At 38.8% G+C, this 22,141-nt stretch overlaps 1 protein-coding gene across 1 annotated transcript; it reads left to right on the top strand.

Moving 5' to 3' along the window:
• The first annotated feature begins 530 nt into the window (after positions 1 to 530).
• On the top strand, positions 531 to 21,905 carry snx14 (sorting nexin 14). The gene is made up of 29 exons (XM_037087517.1): positions 531 to 744; positions 955 to 1,095; positions 3,262 to 3,382; positions 3,563 to 3,636; positions 3,911 to 3,989; positions 4,098 to 4,141; positions 4,230 to 4,317; positions 5,011 to 5,095; positions 5,361 to 5,517; positions 5,641 to 5,716; positions 6,085 to 6,129; positions 6,265 to 6,345; positions 6,590 to 6,704; positions 6,972 to 7,127; positions 8,113 to 8,237; positions 9,486 to 9,544; positions 11,730 to 11,862; positions 12,042 to 12,228; positions 12,739 to 12,822; positions 12,953 to 13,053; positions 13,786 to 13,897; positions 14,410 to 14,450; positions 15,796 to 15,915; positions 16,632 to 16,755; positions 17,420 to 17,584; positions 17,951 to 18,046; positions 18,737 to 18,828; positions 20,135 to 20,191; positions 21,721 to 21,905. Exons 2-29 carry the CDS (start codon positions 968 to 970, stop codon positions 21,745 to 21,747), a joined length of 2,772 nt encoding a protein of 923 aa, XP_036943412.1. The 5' UTR covers positions 531 to 744; positions 955 to 967; the 3' UTR covers positions 21,748 to 21,905.
• The last annotated feature ends 236 nt before the right edge of the window (positions 21,906 to 22,141 follow it).

The raw sequence follows: 22,141 nt of genomic DNA on the forward strand, positions 1-22,141 counted from the left end.
CCACATCTGTACATAAACATTTTGTATCACATTTCACATGCAACATTTGTTTTCTATCATTATTTTTATTGCTTATTTTCATCTTTTTCTTATCTTTTATTATTTTTAACTATTCACTTAATTGCAATTGGTGTGCAATAGTCTCTAAACCTGTTTTATACCATGTTTTCTTTCAATCACTTGTATAGAACTTTGAAATTTCATTTTGATTTGTTTGAAATGTGCTATATAAATGAAGTTTGATTGATTATATATCATTTAAAGTAATAGCTAAATGAAATATCTTAAGTTAAAAAAAAATATCTAAGATATCTAAGGTTCTTTGTAGTTCTAGCAAATCAATGACGATTTTAAACTTTGATGAAGCACAGGTGAATCCATTGATTTAATCTCTATCAATAGAATGGACCATTTATTTGACGAACATCACTGTTTGCCATTTAATTCCATTAAACTGTGTTTTAAGAAGACCACAGGCGGTACTTTTCTCTTGAAAAACACGGACCGCCATGTTCAGTCGTGATCATGCGTGTTTTTGACGGATCTGGCAACCCTGCTCGGATTAGCAAGCAATCCATCTGTCAAGGAAGCATCTCGGGACTTTAAAATATGCAAAACATGAAGTAAAAACTTTGGAAACTGGCAAAAGTCACCTGAATTCCGGACTGGTGGGCAGACGAAGACTATGCTTGTGGATAAAATGTGTTTGACTCTATGAAGAGGTGCTCCGGTAGTTTTGACGCTGTAAGTTGGGGGAAAAAAACACGATTGTTTTCGTTAGCCAGCGTTAGCCGAGTTAGCTTAAACGGCTCCTTCGACCAAACTAGTTTAAACTCAAACTGTAAATGTTTAACCTCACTGGCAATCGATATACGTCATTAAAACCGACCGAAGAGTCACTTTAAAGTAAACGTGTCAGCTGTTCCAGTGAGTGTTTCTCCTCGGTATCAACAGGTCCTTCTACAGGATGGAGGGTGTTGTAACGTATCTGAAGCGGGGACTAAAGCTTGACGTCCTGAGAGAAGCTGGACGTCAGTATCCAGTCTTCTGCTTCCTGCTGCTATCCATGCTGTCTCTGACCGTGCTTCTCAACAGGTAAAGGTACATCAAGCGAAGTGTGTTCGCAGAGCTGCACAATGTCGGATAACGACGGTGTCATGTGATGTCTGACCTGCTACTGCGGTCTTATCAGGCCACAGCTGTGTATCTGTGTTTCACCCCTGTGGGTCATAAATCATCACTGCTTCTGTTTATAAGCTGCACAGCCTCTATTTAAACCTGATTTATTCACAGTGATGGCTGAAGAGAAGTAGATACTATGCTTAGAGCTCCATTACAGAATGGTTGATAGATAAAATGTATATTAGAAATACTACTACTGCCACTAATGATAGTAATCATACAATAAAGTAATGTAAATATGACCTAATATATTAATGAAGCAGAAGGTATAAAGTAGCTATACAAGAGAGAGGAGTGTACCAATTGATTGATGAAGTTTGTAGCAGCAACTTACAAATGCACTCATGAAGCAAATTAAAAAGAGCCTTCCATTGGAAAATTACTGCAGAGAGTAATGTGTTTCAGCTGGCAACAAGTTCTTTAACTCTAACTGATGCAGTGAGTAGCTTCTCATTTCTTAAACAACCATATCTGATGACGTATCCTGTGGTCCTGGAAAAGATATTACTCTGTTTCAGAAGGGTCCAGTTATTGGCCTGCATCAAGCAAAGAAATCCACTACGAAGATTGCTGAAACTACTAAAATTAGGTTAAGATCTATCTAAGGCATTATTAAACCCCTGGAAGGATAGTGGTGAACCATCATCATCGTGGAAAAAATGCAGTCAGAAAAAAATCTTCAATGATCGTGATCTGAGATCACTTTTGCTGAGATCAAATCGTACAAAATCAACAATAGAACTCACAGCAGTGTTTGATAGTGAAAGTAAGACCATTTCCACACACACAATGTGAAGAGAACTCAAGGGATTGAAACTAAACAGCTGTGCAGTCCTAAGAGAAATACTAATCGGTGATGACAATGCCGCGATTCATCGGGCTCAAACTGTGAAAGAGTGGTTCAGGGAGCATGAGACATCATTTTCACACATGGATTTGCCACCACACAGTCCAGACCTCAACCCTGTTAAGAATCTTTGGGATGTGCTAGAGAAGACTTTACACAGCTGCCCAACTCTCCCATCATAAAAGGTCATTCTTCAAAACGTCATAGTGCCCCTTTAGATTAATTTGATTTGATTTAATTACATCGAAATACAGTCATGATTTGAGGTTTCTTTAACATTTGAAGATGTCACTTTGGGGTCAGTTGTTTCACATAGTGTTGATATTTTACATAGATTAGATGATTAAAATCAGTGAAATAACCCCAAATTCCATAAAATACTAGATGAATTCTTAAATGTATCCAGTATTTATGCATCACACGTTGATATATGCAGCAGTCTCTGCCCACCTTGAAGTATTGTTAGATTGATTGATTTTTTTACTAATTTCTGTCTATGTATGATAGGGCTGTAACTAATGATTAATTATATCATTTGTTAATCTGCCGATTATTTCCATGATGACTCAATTAATTGCTTAGTTTATAAAATGTAAAAGATTATGAAAATTGCTCATTGCAGTTTCTCAGAACCCAAATTCAGACTGCTTTTTTACCAAGCATAAGTACAAAACCCAAATAGTTGTTAATCTGCTTTCATGAACATTTGACAATTTTGCTTGAAAAAAGACTGTATGTATTAATTATTGATCATAAAAGCTAGAGGTTAATTTGTTTTAATTGACTAATTTTTGCAGCTCCAGTGTACAATGCTGCTCTTAGTTTGACCTTGTTTTACTGGAAAAAGGTCTCATTAAAGTGAAGTGTGATGGGGGATTCAAAGGAAAATGTCTAAAGTTTACTTTATTTGAAATAGGAGAGTGCTCTTCATGTATACTCAGCAAGCTTGTAGTGCCAGAATTTCTCTTTTTCTTTCTTTACCTTTTTTGGTAATGTTTTGACTGAAATGTTATCACGGTCATACACTGCCTTGACAGTTTCCATTTGGATAAAAAATGTAAATCTTAAAAAGAGCTCTACTATTTCCTACTATGACTAGAACAATAAAAGCTATTACTTTACCTAAAACATGTTAACGGCAATAGATGCAGTGCACATGCAGTGAATACAAAGAGGAACTTTGATTAATGTTCCCTTGTGGTTAATTACAACAGTATATAATGTCCCTGCAGGTATATCCACATTCTGATGGTTTTCTGGTCTTTCCTGGCTGGTGTCATCACTTTCTATTGCTCCATTGGACCAGAGACGCTTCTCCCAAATATCTTCTTCACCACAAAGCCAAGAAACAAAGTAAGTCACACATCTGACATGTTGAGCTGAGAAGTGTGTGAAGCCTGTTTGATATTGAACTACATCTGAATAACTGGAGTGGGTTGTCAAGTGTGCACTCAGAAAATGTCTGGACATAGTTAATGATATGTGATGTAAAAGATTAAGGGAATGAGTGATTGTTTTTTTTTTCTCGGCCAGCGCCAGGAGCAGGAGTTGTTTCCTCTGGGCCACAGCTGTGCTGTGTGTGGGAAGGTCAAGTGCAAACGTCACCGGTAGGTTTACAGGATCTCTGAGCAGATAAACACTTCATGGGATACTTGGTGAACAGAACAGAAAGTACCGTGACAGTTCAGGATGAATGCATGTACTTCTGACAAAAAAACACTTCAGCCAGTCATGGACTCCGCTCCCAAGTAATTTGATCAACGCTGGAACAAAATTTCACACTAAAGCTTCTTATGATCTGTGTAGTTCTGTGTGTTTTGAGCTGAGATGCATTCAGCAAGCATATTCTGATGATGAGATCAAATATTTTGTTTTTTGCAGACCGACGCTCCTCCTTGAAAACTATCAGCCATGGTTGGACCTGAAGGTTCATTCAAAAGTAGACGCTTCAATAGCAGAGGTACCTCAGAGATGGAAACATATCAATTGATAATCATTTTAATAAGTGTAACTGTTATACTGACAAAATTGTTAACCCCCTCTGACTGTTGGTTTCTGTGTCTTGTAGGTATTCGAGTTAGTTCTTGAGAACTTTGTGTATCCCTGGTACAGGTGAGAAGAATTCCCAAGGAATGTTATTGTCTAACGAATGTTAGTTAAAGAGAAGTTGAGAAGTTACAAACTTTCCTGTGGTTTTCAGGGACATCACAGATGACGAGGCATGTTTGGATGAAGTAAGGTTGACCTTTCGTTTCTTCGCATCAGTGCTCGTGCGACGGGCTCAGAAGGTGATGCTTAAACTCTGCTCAGACCGCCAGGATAAAAGCCGTAACAAATCACTCTCACTGTCAGCAATCTTTGGGTTATTTTCTTGAGTATCTGCCTAAAATGGCCTTTATAATGAGGAGCTGAATCATATTACTCATTTTGTTTGATCAACAGACCAAAACTCAGTTTTCTATTTAAAATAACATGTCACAAGCGAGAGCATCAAATCTTTAAAATTGAGTAGCTGGAACCCGGCCAATTATTTGGTATTTTTGCACAAAATGTGACATAAATACTTGCTGATTCTTTTTTTTTTTTCTTGGATCAACAGATCAATTAAAAGAGTATTTTTTTGTAGCTCTACAGATTTGTGCGCAGCACACTCAGGGGTGTGTAAAGGTTCTCTCATTGATGCTGGATTTTCAGGCTAACTAACAAAAGAGATCAGAAAAGTCAAATGCAGGCTGTTCCATCATGACAAGACATTTTGTTTGGTCTCACATTTCACTGCAATTATTGTCATCTCAGTGAACTGTCGTCTAGTTTGAAGTTGATCTAAGCAGCATGAATTTAGACTTTCAAATAGTTTCAAGGAAATTTAGGCATGATCGCAGGATCACAGACAGACATGCTTAAAATATTTTATTATTGTCTAATCCCAGAGATAAATTGTGATAATTGTCTTTCAGTAATGTTTCACTTCTATTTTGCAGGTTGATGTTCCTTCTGTGTTTGCAGACAAAGTGATGAAAGCTGCAATGAAGCACATTGAAATTGTTGCAAAAGCTCATGAAAAAGGTATGTATGCCTGTTAAAGTAAGAAGTTCATTGAAAAAGTAGAATTAGTCAGCATCACTCTGGTGGAAATTCAGGCGAAGTTCCACAGACCACAAAACATTTCTGAAGCTTCACAGCAAAACAGCATTGCATCATTCCCCTCAACAACTGAATTAACTGGGACTTGTTTTAAAACGTAAAAAAACAACCAAAAAAACATAATAATTTGACATTTCCAGAATAATATGATAATATCCACCAATGTTCTTCATTGTATTGTCTGCAGTGAAGAATACGGAGGGTTTACAACAGGCAGCTCTGGATGAGTATGGCGCTGATCTTCACATCGCTCTGCGCAGCCGAAAAGATGAGCTGCTCTACCTGAGGAAGCTGACGGAGATGCTGTTTCCATACGTCATGCCTCCCAAAGCTACAGACTGCAGGTAGACACAAACCAGACTCCTAACTGACTGGATGTGGATTTTGAAATGTAAACAACAATTCCTTAATCCTGGGAAGGAAGCACACTGTTTGTAATTATACGACTGTAATTATACTTTGTTCAGGTCTCTGGCTCTGTTGCTGCGGGAAGTGATGGCTGGATCTGTCATGTTACCAACCATGGATTTCATTGCTGACCCTGTGAGTAGAACAGGGTTCATGTTTGTCTTGAAGAAACTCCAATAATGAATAAGCAGGTCATAATGTACGATGATATCAACATTTTATGGAATGTATTTTTTCTCACCAAATTATCAGAAATGTTATATTAGTAATGATATTAATATTTTTGTATTTTTAAATCTGGACCCTATTTTTCCATGTTTTGTGTCCAAGTTATGAATGGTACAATGAGTCTTAAATGAATGAAAACAGAGGGGTTTTCTGGTTGAACAAACACTTTATTATACCGTAATTCCACAAAATGTTATGCCCTCACACTGATAGATATGATACGTCATATAAACATGATAAACTTAAAAAAAAAGCTGTATGTGTTATCATTTCAGGATACTGTGAACCTCATGGTGCTGATATTTGTTGATGACACTCCAGTAAGTAACAAGAATATTTCAGGACTACTCATTACATTACATATCATTACAAATTAAAACACACAACAATAAAACCTGTTGAGCCACAGTTTGTAATTGAATGAGGTTTTTCAACTTTTCTCTTCGTGTCTCCAGCCAGAACCAGCCACAGATCCTCCGTCTGCCCTGGTTCCATTTTTACAGAAATATGCAGACGTCAGCAACAAGAAACAGTCTGTGAGTATCTCACCGAGACAGAGATGGACATTATTAGTCATTACAGAATCGACTGATTTCTGTTGAATTGAATATAGAGAAATATTTCTTACTTTTACTGAAGGTTCTGACTTCTTGTCCCCCTTGCCATCGCTTAACATCCTGTGTATCTGTGTATCATTTTGCATGTATTTATCTCATTGTCTGAATTTGGTATCGTTTCAAACATTTCCGGTAATGAAAACGTTTCCCTCTGGACGTGCAGGTGCTGAAGCTGGAGCTGAAGGAGATCAGGGAACAGCAGGATCTCCTCTTTCGTTTCATGAACTTCCTGAAGCAGGAGGGAGCTGTGCACGTGCTGCAGTTCTGCCTCACTGTGGGTAAGAGCAACCATCAACCACAAACTATATCCTTGAATGCAGCTCAGTTGCTGAGCTCTAACCCTCAAATTTCAGTTAATTATTCTGCTGGCCCTCAAAGATCAACAGGAATGAAGAGTTCAGCATTTTCAATCACCCAACTGCTCATTTTCTGACCCTACACTCATAATGGTTTATAACGAATTATGTGTGATTTGTAAAGTATTTGCCTCTGTGACATGCGTATATCGGGACACTCATGATTGTCCCTGTTGTTGTATCCTCCAGAGGAGTTTAACGATAAGATCCTGAGTCCAGAGCTGGGTGATTCTGAGCTGCAGCGTCTGCACGGCGAGGTGGTGCACATTTATGAGACCTACTGCCTGGATGAAAGCATTGACAAGATCAGCTTCGACAAGTTCATCGTGGAGGAGATAAGGAACAGTAAGAGGACATAATGTTCATTACCTCACTGTCAGTGCAGCTGTGAGTCAGTACATTTAAAAGAAGCCTTTTAAGGTTGAAATAAATCTCTGACTTTGTCAATATTGATTTCATGAGGGTTCTCAACTCCCCACAGTTCAACATAAATGTCTTCCATTCAAAAAACAGTTGAGTTACATTATGGGAATGTAGGCTCTATAGTTTTTGGCTCTGGATCCATATTAGGAACTTGATGTTTGGATACCTCAGCCTCTGCTACAACACTTTTGACTGTTTTTTTTTTTTTTTTAAATCTGACTATAGTGTGTTTGTTGTTCTTCTTTTCTGTGTTCGGTCCATACCACCACCTACTGTGTGTAGATGCTGCACTTGCTAAGTCAACAAAAGTAATTCTGCTTTGTATTATGCGCTATAATTTCTTAACTGATAATGTAACTTTTCCGATATTGGGCTGATCATTTATCAGTCAGATATATGTAGTGCATCCCTAATAACTGTGAAAGCTTCAAAATGCTAAGCAGTCAAACAAACATGAAAATGACATGGCAGTTTAAACACTAATGTTTTGGAATATGTTTGTAATAACCGATGAATTACATAATTAATCTGAGATTTGTTGAATTAGCTTACCACTGTTTATTGTATGAGTTGAGCAATAAGCGCAAATGAGGAATTTTAGCCTTTTAGTCATTTTTTTCTGGCCCCCAGTGGTTTTACTTCTCATGTGGCTGCAGTGATGCACAGGTGAACTGGCTGTTGTCCTCACAGATCAGACATTTCTGTGCCAACTTGATGTGTTCAGAAGTGAAATGGACACGAAACCTTCACTCGTCTCAGCCTGGTGTTGAGTTACTCTTTAAACAATTTAGAGTGGAGTGCTATTTCTGTATAAACTTGATATACTTTTCTGTTTCTCTCCACTGTAAACCTCCTTAACTTTCTAAACAGATAAACAGTTGAATGATAAGCTTTCTGTCTCTTTCAGTTGCTAAAGGTCCGTACACCGATGTGGTAAAGCTGCAGACGATGCGCTGCCTGTTTGAGGCGTATGAACACGTCCTATCTCTGCTGGAGAGAGTCTTCACTCCGATGTTCTGCCACAGCGATGAAGTAAGAGCTCAAACACTCACCAACATGTCCGCGTGTTACTTCTGAAGGACTCTAAATATGTAAACAAAAAAAAAACATTTTTATGAGCAACTGAGATTAAGAGTGAAGTGTCTGTATGAAAATGTATTCAAAATATAGATTTAATGAGGCCATGAGATACTCGGGTCTGAGCTCCCCCACAATTTAGTTGTTGTCTGCTTTTTCTTGCTGCCATTCAAATATTCTATAACATAACAAACAGCCAAAGCAGGCATGAGCACATCTACAGCTATAAACAACTCAGGAAGACAACAAGAATCTCAAAAAGAAGCCAAAAAGAAAAACAGGCCACCATCTTGTCAGGTCGAGCCTACTGGGAACAAGGGCATAATGAACAAGGCTGAGATTCTCAGAAGGTTGAGAGAGGTAAAGTAACAGACCTGAATGAACGAATGGGTAAACTGAAGCAGTTAACTGAAGTGGCGCAGTCAGATATGAGTGCAACAGAGGATATCGGCTGAATAGATCTTTCACTCATCAAATAAAAGAGGAATGTCCCACACTAAAACCTACAAAGCAACGTTGCAGGACCAGTCATTTAGTAACTTGAGTATTTGGCAACTTATATGAGGAAATTAGACAGACTGCCCTCGGAATATGGACCTCCCAGAAGGAATGCCAAAACAGTAAAACACATGTTGTAGGAGCTGGAGCTTGTTGATGGCTAGAGAGCTACGAACCTGAGAACAAAAGAATTTGCATCAAATGTTCATGGATCGTATTCCAGAATTGATCTGATCTGTCCAGTGAGGTTGAAATTGAATCTGGGTCAGGAAAGGCATTTTAGATATTGGAGATTAATTCTAAGTGGTGTATCATAGGCAACAGGACGTGTGTCTTCATTTCTTGAAGATGTTTCACCTCTCATCAAAGAGGCCTCTTCAGTTCTGACTAACTGGTCTGGGTCCTGTATGTTGGGGGTGGAGCCTCCATGGATCAGACCTGTACATCACATCTTACAGATGCTTGATCGCATTGCGATTTGGGGAATTTGGAGGCCCAGTCAACACCTTGGGCTCTTTATTGTGTTCCTCGAGTGGTTCCTGAGCAGTGTTTGCGGTGTGTCCTGCCGGGGGGCCACTGCCATCGGGTGGTGTTGTTGTGATGAGGGGGTGTGCTTGGTCAACAGTTTAGTGTGTGCCATTTTGTCAAAGCACAACTTCATGAGTCGTAATCTATTCACTGACTGTGTCTCCTGTCTTTGTTCAGTACTTCAGACACCTGCTGAGAGGAGTCGAGTCTCCAACGAGGAACAACAGGATCAGCAGGTTGGTGATGTGGATTGTTTTGTGGTATCTTTCATGTAGGAATAATAACACAAAGAGAGGGAAGTTATACATGTTCTCACAAAACTTTCCTCTATCTACATGCTGATAAAAACACCATGAGAGAAAAATTAAAACTATTCACTTAATGACAAAGTCTGTCTTTAATGGATACAAATTTCAGTGTATGTGAAAAGATCAGTGCCATAGATGGAAGTACTGGGACAGTAAGGGTGAGGGTCATAACTCATTCCACAGTTATATTAATAGTGATATAGTGAAAGCTGCATTCACTTGGTCAAAGATACTCTTCTGTTCACATTTTATTTCTTGAAAATGAATAATGCAATCCACCAAAAATGTTCTCTGACAGTGGTAGATTGAGGTGTTTTTGCTCTTAACTGTACTGTACTGTAGTAGTGACAGCAGTCCTGAAGGTCTTCTGTCCAGACTGTCATCATTAGTTGCTCATGTATCTTATTCCAGAAATAGCTTCAGCTTGGAAGAAAACAGGTAAGTAGGTCTTCGGCATGTCGGCTGACCCCACAGAGTTTGCTGCCTGTCAACAAACTGATGCAGTATATTTCACTGTAGTTTGCTTTGTCAAAGGTTGGCTGCAGAAGTAATGTTAACACCACGAGCCACTGCTGGGCTTTTGTGGCTTTTGTCCTGCTGATGCTTGCACTTTTAACTTCATGTTTGAGACAATAGACCTGTTTAAGACAACAGGTACAAGCAACACTACAGGGGTATTAAGAAGTGTGTTACGGGTATCTGTTGATGATGGGTTGAGTTTGTCTCTGGCAGGGATTGGGCATGTTTTTTTAACCTGAGAACGAGACTTTCAGTCACTCCCATCCTTCATTACACTCAGCAGTGGAGCTTTGGAGTCTTGATGTGACAGTAGAGACTGTGAAGTTGTCTTTTCTCCAACAGTGCCATTTGCCATCATTAGTAAGAGTAATGAGGCTAGCTCTACCAATATAATACCTGAATGTAAATATGATGCCAAAGCAATCCTTATTTTGATACAACACAAAGCAGAAAATATTATTTTTTACTCTATTTAGCAAAATAAGCAAGAGCTGCCAACAGTTAATTGATTTGTTGTCAACTATTAAATTAATTGCCTACAATAATGATAATCGATTCATTCATTTTAGTCATTTATTTTTAGAAAAAAGTGAATATTCTATGATTGTAGCTTCTAAAATGTGAATCTTTTCTGGGTTCTTTTCCCTCCTCTTTGTGTTGTGGACAAAACAAAACAGCACGAAACGCTGATTGTCATTTTTCATCATTGTTTGACATTTTATAGACCAACAACTCATTGATGACAGATTAATCAACAGTAAAAACAGTTGTTAATGGCAGTCTTTAAAAAAATATATTATAACCATACACCACCTTTAATACATTAAAAGCAGCTCAAAGTAATAGAAAGACAAGTGTCAAGCAAGCTCAGTATTAACATTCTGGTTGACACCTGTACTCTTCTGACTTTCTGTTCCAAAGGAGACAAAGTTTCAGAGGTGAGCGTCTCAGATGGTTCAGTAATGTCTGAATCATTGGCATTGATTCGTGACCTCTCAGCTGTGGTAGAAGTCTGACTTGTAGCTCTTTTAAAATCAAATGTACCTTGGGGGAATTTGAGGACAGGAAAGTGCTAAAAACAAATTGCTAAACCTGATCGATTTGTTGGATCAATCGGGCACTTTGCCAGGTTATTAGAAGAAGGCTTACATCAGCTGGTGAAATATTAGAAATGTGTTTTCAGTTCTGCACACTGCTCTGGCTGTGGGAGAAAATGGCATGTAGTGTTCACAGTCATTCTTTGTACTGCATGTCTGCAGCATGACTGATGCATCATACAGAGAAAATGAATTTGTTTCTCCTATCAGTTGTTATAGCATGAAGTGAAATGCTGTCAACTAGTCATAGGGAAAACAGTACAACTGTTCAATCAAACAGTGGAAGTACAAAATTACAGATGAATTGAGATTTCCAACATTTGAGCATTATCATGACATATAGAAGCGGCAAAAGAAAAACAAGATGAAGGGAAGCAAAGAAAGAATTGTTTCAGAATAATTTCTCTGGATAGATGAGATGTGTTTTAGAGGACTGTGTAGTATTATTGTATGATTGCTTTTACAAATGGGTCATTAAATTTCTCTGTTGACCCTAGGAATTTTTCGAAACGTGGGGAGTCGTTCGGGATCAGCAGAATTGGCAGCAAAATCAAAGGTGTGTTCAAGAGCACGACCATGGAGGGAGCCATGCTGCCACCGAGTGCTATGAACGACTTCGACGATGATGCAGTGAGTGTTTGTGGTTCTTTAAGTCTGAGGAATCAGACAGGTTACATTTAAACATATTGTTGTCTTTATAGTTATGATTTTGTCTTTTAAACCAACTTAGAATCTTTCATAAACAACATAATTTCACAGCATTTTTGAATTTGAATTGTTCTCCGGTTTGATTCTTTCTGTCCCTGCAGGTGGAGGAGGCGACCGTCGTTATGGAGGATGACTCCCCTGCTGAGCCGGCCAGCACACCGGGCGCCCTGAGGAACCTGTTGGCCTGGAGCATCACCATCCCCTACATCGACATCTACGAAGATGAGATCAAGAGGGAGAAGATCCCCGTCTTCTGCATAGATGTGGAACGCAACGACAGGAAGGAAGGTGAGTGAACAAGGAGGTAAAAAAAACACAAGCTGCCCCTGTCATAAGACTTTTCTGGTGTGGAGAGTCATAGGAGTGGAGAGTTTCAACAGCGCTGAGCTGCTTTTAACTCATAGGGAAAACACAGACACACATTAGACCCTGAGAGTTGGACGTCTTGATATTTTTTTTCTGACTAAAACAGTCAACAACTCAAACTATGTCATGTGCCAGTTTGATTTAAACTCTTACTTCTTCAAGTTATCTTGTTCATGATCAAGCAATACTGTGGGGCCAGGTTAATTTAATATGTTCTTAATTTACAGATTAATTTACATATTCTCTCAAGGACTTGGTTTCCATGGACTTAAAAGCAGGAGACAGTTGAATAACTAACCTGATTTATTTATTGTTATACCAAATAGTAATGTAAGTCTCTCACATTCAACATGGAGTCTGCACCTTGTGTTCAATGTCAGTTTTAGCCTCAACTTGTCAGACATGCTGGATTTTTTTTCCTTTTTCTCGCAGTCGGTCATGAAACTGAGAAATGGTCGGTCTACAGAAGATATCTGGAGTTCTACGTACTTGAATCCAAACTTACAGAGTTCCACGGTAAAAAGGAGCCTCTACCAACAGACTTTGAATGAATAACTGACAGATTTCTTATTGTAATGACAGTATTAGCATCTAGTCTTGTCTTGTTTTTTCAAGAACATTTTTTATTCCAATTTTTATTTTCCAGGCACATTTGCAGATGCACAGCTTCCATCCAAAAGAATTATTGGACCAAAGAATTATGAGTTCCTCGCATCAAAAAGGGAAGAATTTGAGGAATATTTACAGGTAACTGTTGTAGATCATTATTCACTGTTTGTCTTTGGTGCAGGGGCTTTTTTTTGTTTAGGTAGAAGAATGAGATTATAACTGAATGGGGAAAAAAACTCATTATTACTGAATATATGTTGATGTACAGGTGTTACTATATTATCATTAGGGGGCAGTAAAACAAAACAATATCAGGAAGAATTTAAAGGAAGTTAATAACTTCAGTCATTATCTCTTCTCTCCCATGCTGATGGAAGGTCAGGGGAAGTTTTGTAGTCCAGTGCAATCCAGGTCTATAGAAGCCCAGAGATTCAAAACCCCAAACTGATTTGACAAGAAATTGTTTACACCCTTTTTTAAGAGGACGTCCTCACTGTAGCTACTACGCTAAGAGCATTAAACACACACCCTGTCTGAAGGGGGTTGCACAAGCTCGAACGCATGTCGAGAGTGTAAATTTCGTCTTTCTCAATGAGTTTGCGATCTCGGGGCTTCTGGGGACTTGGATTACACAAGCTGTATAACCCTATCCCCTAACCCATATGATGTTTGGTGGAAAGAGACATTGGAGACACAAGATGTACAGTCAAAAATTATGTTTGAAATAATTAGATAATTTAAGTTTGTGTTCTAGAGATAAACAGCTGTTACTGTAAATGTTTTTTGTTGTGTGTGTGTGTGTGTGTGTGTGTGTGTGTGTGTGTGTGTGTGTGTGTGTGTGTGTGTGTGTGTGTGTGTGTGTGTGTGCAGAGACTCCTGCAGCATCCAGAGCTCAGTAACAGTCAGCTGCTGGCAGACTTCCTGTCTCCTTACAGTATGGAGTCTCAGTTCCTGGACAGGATGCTGCCTGATGTCAACCTGGGTACGTTCACATCATACATCTCCTCTGTATCTGAAGCTTGTCATGTCAAGGTGAAAGTATGAATCTTACTATATGTGACATCCTGTTGGTGATAATTCATTTCTATTTTTGATTTACATTTTGGGCAACTTTCCAAATAGCTTAAAGGCTAATCCTAGAACATTATCTTATAGACAGGAGGCCACAATAGCAGATATACTCTTTCTTCATGTTTTTTCCTCAGTTAAGAAGCCATGAGGTTTTAGGACATGAACACAATATACACAGAGCTCCATTCATAAGACTTTGGTCTGATTGAAAACTGATAATTGAAAATATAAAGTGATAAAACATTTTTCCTAATGACACATTTGTGCATCAGATTGATGTGTCTATGAACAACCCCTCGCTGAATCTGACCTCTGTCTTAAAATGTACATCTGTGTTGGAGAATCATGAACCAAACTCTCCGCACTGTGGACTGGGACTTGCAGTTTTAGTCCGATTTGTTTACTGTGTTCTGTCTCTCACAGGAAAAATCTTCAAGTCGGTTCCAGGAAAGCTGATAAAAGAGGTGAGTCTCTCCTGAGTTTGTATAATTAATGGTAATGGTCTGATTTTTGCAATGTTTCTAAGTTGAAGGAAACTGGATAGTTTATTGAGATGGTGTTTTAACTCATATCTCGCTCTTACTGACACTTCCCTGTGTGAGTGTGGGCCAAACGCTAAAGAACAGTTGGCAGTGAGAACAACCGTTGGTCATTCTTGAAAGGAGTCATTTTTGTAACACAGGGTCGCAGTGGATGGTTGGTAGTGGAAAAGAAGTGTGCAAGGAGAAGCAGAGGAGAGGATTCAGTCTCCCTCTTAATTTGAGGACCAGAGTTCAGTTAAATATTCAGTAATCCTCCAGCATCCTGGGGTGTTGTTATACAGCTGACCTCTGACCTCTCTGCCTGGGAAATGAGACAAATTTAACTTTCTTTGTTATGATTCTCCCTGTACTGTATAGTCAGTGCTGCTGGAATTTCATATTTAACTCTTCTTTTTCTAAATGTTACACCCGAAGCTCCTACAATGATTCTGATTGGTCAGTTTTGATGTAGAGACATGGATGATGCCTGCCTGTATTATTCCCACAGTCCAGTGTAACCAAGCTCCTGGTACAGAGATATTGCTTCTGGTACTTCGCTGCCTAAGAATCAATAATTATCCTCATTACACAAGTTTTATAACATCTGCAGGACATTAAGACCTTTCTCCTCTCAGTGGTTGTGTGTTTGAGTATAATTACTTCATAATATGGCTGTCAAACGATTACGATTAAATATTTTGTGACCATTAATTGCATGATTGTCCATAGTTAACTTGCATGTAATCGCAAATAAATCATATATTCTTTATCGGTTTTAAATGTAACAGAAAGGGATATTTTTCATGTTTTTAACACTTATCAACATGAGAGTGGACAGCTATTCTTGCTTTATGCGGATGTTGCAACAATCCAAAACAATGACAAATACCGTCCATAACATTCTCCAGAATGACCTCAAAGGCATACGCAAAAAATATGCTGAAAGCACAACATGGCAAACTCAATCCCAAAATATTATTATATATATTATAATATATTAATATTATTGCAAAATAGGTTTCACATAGAGGGAATTTTCTGTGGTATTTTTGCAATACCATATTAACATAGCAAGAGAAAAGTATTTAAAGAAATGTTTAATGAAACTGCTTGTCGTTTAACACTGATGCTCAAAATCACACGTTTCTTCAGGTATTCCTTCCAGTTCTCAGTACTCAGTTCTCAGCCCTAGCAGGACACGTTTGTGTTTGTCCATCAGCGCTGTGACTAGTTCAACATGACACTGATGATATTAAAAAAATGAAACTTCCTGATGTCTGTTTTCCAGAAAGGACAGAACCTGGAGCCATTCATCCAGTCCTTCTTCAACTCCTGTGAGTCGCCCAAACCAAAGCCCAGCCGACCAGAGCTGACCATCCTCAGCCCCTCCGCCGAGAACAACAAGAAGGTAAGACAGTCCCCTCCTCCTGCTCACAGAAAAGCTGGGTGTTTTGTCTCGTGTCACTATCGCTGGTAAATGCCAAAACCGATCAGGAGTTATCTTCAAAACTGTATCAAGAGCCTTCCTGTGAGTGAATAGAAGGTTAAAGCAGGTCTTGGAGGAAATGCATTTCCTGTGTTCCCAGGGAGGAAGAAGTTTGTCTGTTATTATGATTGACCTCAATGTTTTTCTCCATGGAGACAGTTTGGATTAATGAGGGGTGTGTCTGGCAGGTAACATTATGTGCACTTTAAAGACGGGTCCAGGTGGTTGTCTGTCTGTCTTTGACAGAACTTCAACACTGTCGCTTCTTTTCATTTAGTTGATAGTTAGAAACATTCAAAAATTACCTAAAATTAACATGTCACACCTTCTAAAGTAAATACAGGTATTGTAGAAAAATGTTTATTTCTCAAAGCAAGGTTCTAGACAATATAATTTTGTCATCTGTACAGAATGTCAGGTGTCATATTGGCACAAACATGGCACATTTGGTCAAATCTAACACTACCCTCCAGCACTATTCCTTACATATTGCACCTTTTAACGGGAGTTAAATCGGGGATAGATATTATACATTATATGAAGGTCTTGATTGGTCTTGATTGGCGACCATGTTAGCTTCCACTGTTGTATTATGTTAATGTTCCTGAGACTCACTGATGATCGACTTTGACCTGCAGCTCTTCAGCGACCTGTTCAAGAACAACGCAAACCTGTCCGACAGTTTGGAGAGGAAACACAACTACAACTGCTTCATGGAAATGATCACAGTGGGCGGCATGTATGACTACATGATGTACGTCGGTAAGTGAACAGTTGTTACTTAAAGTCACATAACGTTTTGGAAGAACTTTTATTTTAGAAATGCTCAAACTGCACAAAGCTGCTTCGAGTCCCCCGCTTTTGTGGTGTTGCCACTCCAATCTCAGTGTTTCAGAAAGGTGCTGGTGGCGTCACCGCTGATTTTTTTCATTCAATCAATCATATATTTGACTTGACTTGTCACCCTGGTATTTCAGGAACTGTAGGAGAAACTTTATCCAGCTGTGTCTGTCTGTCATGAGCTTTATCAGTCGAAAACTTTCATAGGTGGTAGCAGAGCGTATGTACACTGAATGTTGAGAGTTGCTTTTATCTACTTGTTGTAAGCGTGTTAGTCAAACATGACTTTGAAGGCTCTGAAAGGACACACCAGCCCAGGGTTTAAAGCTTACTACTTCCCTCCAGTTAGTTAGTCAGAACTGTAGAAGCTTCTTGGATGAGCAGTGATATGTTTTAGAGAAACTGAAACAAGTCCAGCTGCCTACAATACAGTGCTTAGAAAGACCTGCAGCTACTTTTTGACCCCACACTTTTCTGCCCGACGAAAATGCATTGTAGACAGTATGAGTTGCACATGAAGCATTAAAGCTGTTCTTAAGATCGGTCTGTGTTTTGACTTTTTGGCCTGTGCTGTCGTGACCGGCAGGTAGGACGGTGTTCCACATGTCGGACTGGCTTCACCACGTCCTGTCTGCAGGCAGGATCCTGTTGAAGAACACGTTTGAGGCCTACATGGACCAGTACATGCAGTCCAAACTGGACCAGATTCTCCAGGAACACCACATGGTCTCCCTCATCACACAGCTCAGAGGTACCAAAGACTATGTGTGTGTTTCTGTGTTGATTTACAAAGGAATCAACAGTATTAACAGTATTCAGAGTGGTATCACTGATATTGTTTAAACACTGAGGATGACAAAGTTGTTCAAAACACATATTCATTAACAATATGAACTATTCTAATAAAGGTTTTCTGGGAAATATATTCAAATACAGAGTGGAGTTTGAGGTATTACACAAAGTTTGGTATATTTAATAAGTGTGGCTGTTTTTTCCTCTTCAGACTTTGAGCGACAGACACAAGAAGGGAAAAGGATGTTGGAGTCACTGGAAGGAGAAATATAACGCTTGAACTGTCTGATGTATGAAAGTTCAATTTTGTGATTTATTCCTGCAGACGCCGTGTTCTGTGAGAGCAGCGAGGAGCGAACCACCGAGGACAAACAGATCAGAGCCAAGAAGACGTTTGAGGAGATGATGAAGTATTTACCAGGTCAGGTTTCACAACACTTTGAAGAAATGAATGTTGGTTGACTGCAGAGTCATTCATGTCAACAGTCTCTAACATTGTTCAGAAACAGAAACACTGATGTAAACCAGACAGGAAATCTGCAAAACAAAAACTTTCGGTAGCTTTATCCAAGTTTTTTTGTGCCATTAGGCTGCTGTTTTAGTTTAGTTGGCTCATTTACCAAGAGTATTTTCTTGAGATTGAAGTTCCAGGCACTAATTGACTCTTTTTTTTAATGAAAGATAAAACAGTTTTATCTACTTTAACTTCCCCAAACTTCATCTCAGCTGGTCTGTGGACTCCAACAAATAACTTTGAGTTCATCAGAAATCAGATCTGCTCAAGAAATACATTTCTCAGTTCTGTTAACATAGGGGCTTGTTTTCTGAAACATGAAAGGAACCCGACGATCATTTGTAATTTCTTTAAATGTTCTCAAGCTGCATCATAATATTAGACCGTGGATAAGGCTAAGCTGTCATTGTTTGTCCAAACACACATCAGTTGTGATCACTGATTACTTATTATTATTATTATTATTATAGTCAGGAATATGATAACTGTACTCCCAAACATGCTCTTTCATGACTTTTGACACATCACACCAGACATATAATTGTAAAATGTGGTAAAGGTCCAGGAAATAAAATGTGTGTGTGTGTTCGATTTCAGACTTTGTGGTAAAGTGCATCGGCGAAGAGGCAAAATTCGAAGGCATCCGGCTCCTGTTCGACATTTTGCAGCAGCCCCTCCTCAACAAACAGGTAAACAGAAAAACTTCAGCTCACACGTTTATGTACACAGGGACAAAATGGCAGAAACAGCAGGTCATATAGATAAACCTGATTAGTTTGATGAAGCTTGTTTTTATGTCAGTGCTGTCAGAACTGTTTATTTAAGTTGACTGACTGCCAGCGGGTTCCTAGTCAACTGCCAGCCACTGGGAGACCCCCCCCCCCCCGGGGTGCGCCTGCATTCCACTGTAAACATGCTCATTCATTTAATTGCAGGGTGTCACCATGAGATGACACTTCCTTCATAAAACATATACAAGAATTCCCTTTATACTATAAATATACATTTTATGAAATTATCAAAATAAATGGATGGATGGATGGATATATTTGTTTAAGAGTGTGTTTATTTAGTTTGTTCAGGCACATTAAAGAATTTTTTAAATTGTTACGCCACATAACTGGAAAAAGCAGAAAAGGGGGGCTGTGTTTCTCCCCAGCTGGTGTCACATAACATGGTATCACAGCTAAACAGGCCACTGTGTTTCTGAAAACATTTTAGGAGACAGAAAGTCAATGAACAGGTCAGTTTGTTTATCACTGCCTTGTTTTACAGTATGGTCGGAGTTTCTTACCCTCTGATCTCACAGACTGGAAATCCCTGGCATTTTCTCATTGCACTAAGAGCTAATCTCTATTTTAGCAAATTTTTTATATTTCAACACTCTGCCTCACTTGAAGTCTGCAGATATGTAGTAGCTGACCTAAATCTGTTAGTGTAAAATTTATTCTTCAGCGGGTATTTCTGTTATTACAACCTTTAGATAGCTCAGCATTTTTATGTTTCAGCTACATTGCGGGGATCTAATTCCAGTCGCAGACTTCGAAATAATTCAGAATCTATTCACAAATGTCCAAAATCGATTTTCTGAATGTTAATAGCGTGATGTTGACGGAATGAAAAAGGCAGAACTCAACGAGCTCTGCACAACACCCTCACAATTTACAGTGCGCACACACCAGAGTTATCTGTTCATCACCTTTCTTTTATTTAATGACTGAATAATTACTTTTACAAATGTGAAGTAGGCCACCTGTTGAAGTCAATGTTTTATGATACTTTTGCTATGACAGTTTTGACAACACCAAAACATCTGTAATCAATCTATTGTTGTAAGAATGTTTAAAACTAAAAAAGTCTAATAACATTTAAAATCCACTTGTGCAGTTTTTATTCTCTGTGTTATGATGGATATCAGTCAAACACTGGAGAAGCTCTGACTTAGCCTCCAGTTTCCTCCTTTACTGAAGGGATATTTATTTTGTGTCTCCTCAGATGACGTATGTGCTGCTGGACATCGCCGTGCAGGAGCTTTTCCCTGAACTCACCAAGGTAAACAAGTGACAGTGGAGAATGTAAAGAGATAAAGCAGAAGTCTCAACTCTTACGTTTGTTAATGTGTACGGTGAAGGCTTACACAGTGAGGGGGTCAGACACTTCAGCCCAGCAGGGGAAGGCCCTCAGGAAGCCTTTCAACATCTACTAAACCTGATCATATATGGTCTAAGTTTTTCTGCGCTGAGAATTCCCTGTAAGTTTAGTCTAAAGGTCATTTTATGATAATAAGCTTCAGGTACAGACCTTAAATCATCTTCTGTAGTGAACAAGATGTGTGACCTGTGTGTTTGATGTCTCAGATTTTCCTCACAATCAGCCTCAGACAAGCAAAGCGATGTTTCAATGTAAAGTTAGTGTGGTTTAACTTTACACATTCATATTTAAATGTGGTGCAGGTGTCGATGAATTTCTCTGCACAGAAGTCACTCCTTTAATAAACCAGTAAAGGTTGTGAAACGGTGTGAGATCAGTGTATTTACTGTAAGTTTCAATATGAAGAGAGGACTGTGAAGTTTAGAAAAACATTGTTTTCTTCTTTCTAAAGGAAAAATTTAACTTACTCGCTTTCTGTGCAAGAACAAGATGGATGTTAATCTTGTGTCAGTACAAAGAAAGACTCGTGGTTAGCCTAGCATAGCAAGCTTTTATTAAATTCATGAGACTTTCCCTTCAGCTGTACTCCAAATAATCTTTAAGTTAGGAATTTCTCAAGTTTGGCTCTCAAACCTAAATTTGATCATACAAGTCGTTCCTTGTGTATTCTAATCCCCACCATCTCTTATTTCTCAAAAATTCATTACTCCACTAGTTTTCATTTTCTTGCAACCAAATGCTGGTTCTGTGTAGTGTATATATAGTAGTTCTGTGTCTTATTTATGTGGAACAGAAATGTAAAAACATTTTGCTGCAGCTGTAAATTATTAATAGGGTTTTTATGTTTGCATACATCGGTAATCATGGTGGTGAGTGTGTAGCTCAAAGCACCATCCTGCATCTTCACAACTTTTAAAGATGTTGCTACATCTATTTATTTTGTTTCCACTAGCCGCCAGTCTTTATGCTAAGCTAGGCTAATGAGCCGACTTCAGCCGAATACAGAGACATCATGTAGTGTAGCCAAAGAGCTGACATATGCCGTGACATGACTGGTACAGATGGAGTCTCTCTCCGGTGCTGTTTGGTTGACTAGAAGGCGACAGTGCTGTAGTTAGAGTGAACCATCACAACTTTAACACTGCAGAATCTCCTGAAGCTGAACTCAAAATGTCTTATTTGACTTTAGTCAACTAAAACCTCAACAGTAACAAGCTCTCTGCCTTAAAGTAAACATAACAGCCTTCAGCCAGCTGAAAAACTGAAGATGACCACATTCAAAAGCTGGAACCAGTGGATCATCAGCATTTTTCTCTTAAAAAGTGACTAAAGTGTCAGTGGATCATTGAAACAGTAGCTGATTAAATATGTTGTTTAGAGTTTTGTGTTCACCAAGTTAAACTGATGTTTTCATGCTTCCCCCTCCTCAGGGAATGAAGGAAACAATCATCTTGTGAACCAGCTGACGCACCAAACACTGTATCCACAACCACCACGTCTGGATTATAGAAGTGCAATACTCTACTTTATCCAAACACTCTGGGACCAGCTCTACATTCCAATGTATATTGATGCACTAATAAAGAGATATATTTATTGATGCCACTACAGATAACCATGTCTGTCGTCTCTTCTTTCACTAACGACTGTTGGCACACACTATCTCGATGAAGTTGATGTGTAACAGAAGCCGTTTTTCCGGAAAATGTCAAGCAACTCTTAAGTGGACTTTGAACTTTAAGTGAAAGTTCACAAAGAATCAAAAAAGCAGAATGAACTAGGTCACGTAAAGTATTTCTTTCGTTGGAGGATGATACCGTGTACGCTACCTCACATGTATAGTGCAGACAG

This window comes from Acanthopagrus latus, chromosome 22 (genome assembly GCF_904848185.1).
Source record: "Acanthopagrus latus isolate v.2019 chromosome 22, fAcaLat1.1, whole genome shotgun sequence".
Lineage (NCBI taxonomy): Eukaryota > Metazoa > Chordata > Actinopteri > Spariformes > Sparidae > Acanthopagrus > Acanthopagrus latus.

Bases quoted from the DNA above. Each gene is read 5' to 3' on its own strand.
- snx14 (XM_037087517.1), top strand. From the start codon at position 968: ATGGAGGGTGTTGTAACGTATCTGAAGCGGGGACTAAAGCTTGACGTC. The intron at 4,318-5,010 runs GTGATGCTTAAA...TCTATTTTGCAG, and splicing joins TCGTGCGACGGGCTCAGAAG to GTTGATGTTCCTTCTGTGTT. The intron at 12,229-12,738 runs GTGAGTGAACAA...TTTTTCTCGCAG, and splicing joins ACGCAACGACAGGAAGGAAG to TCGGTCATGAAACTGAGAAA.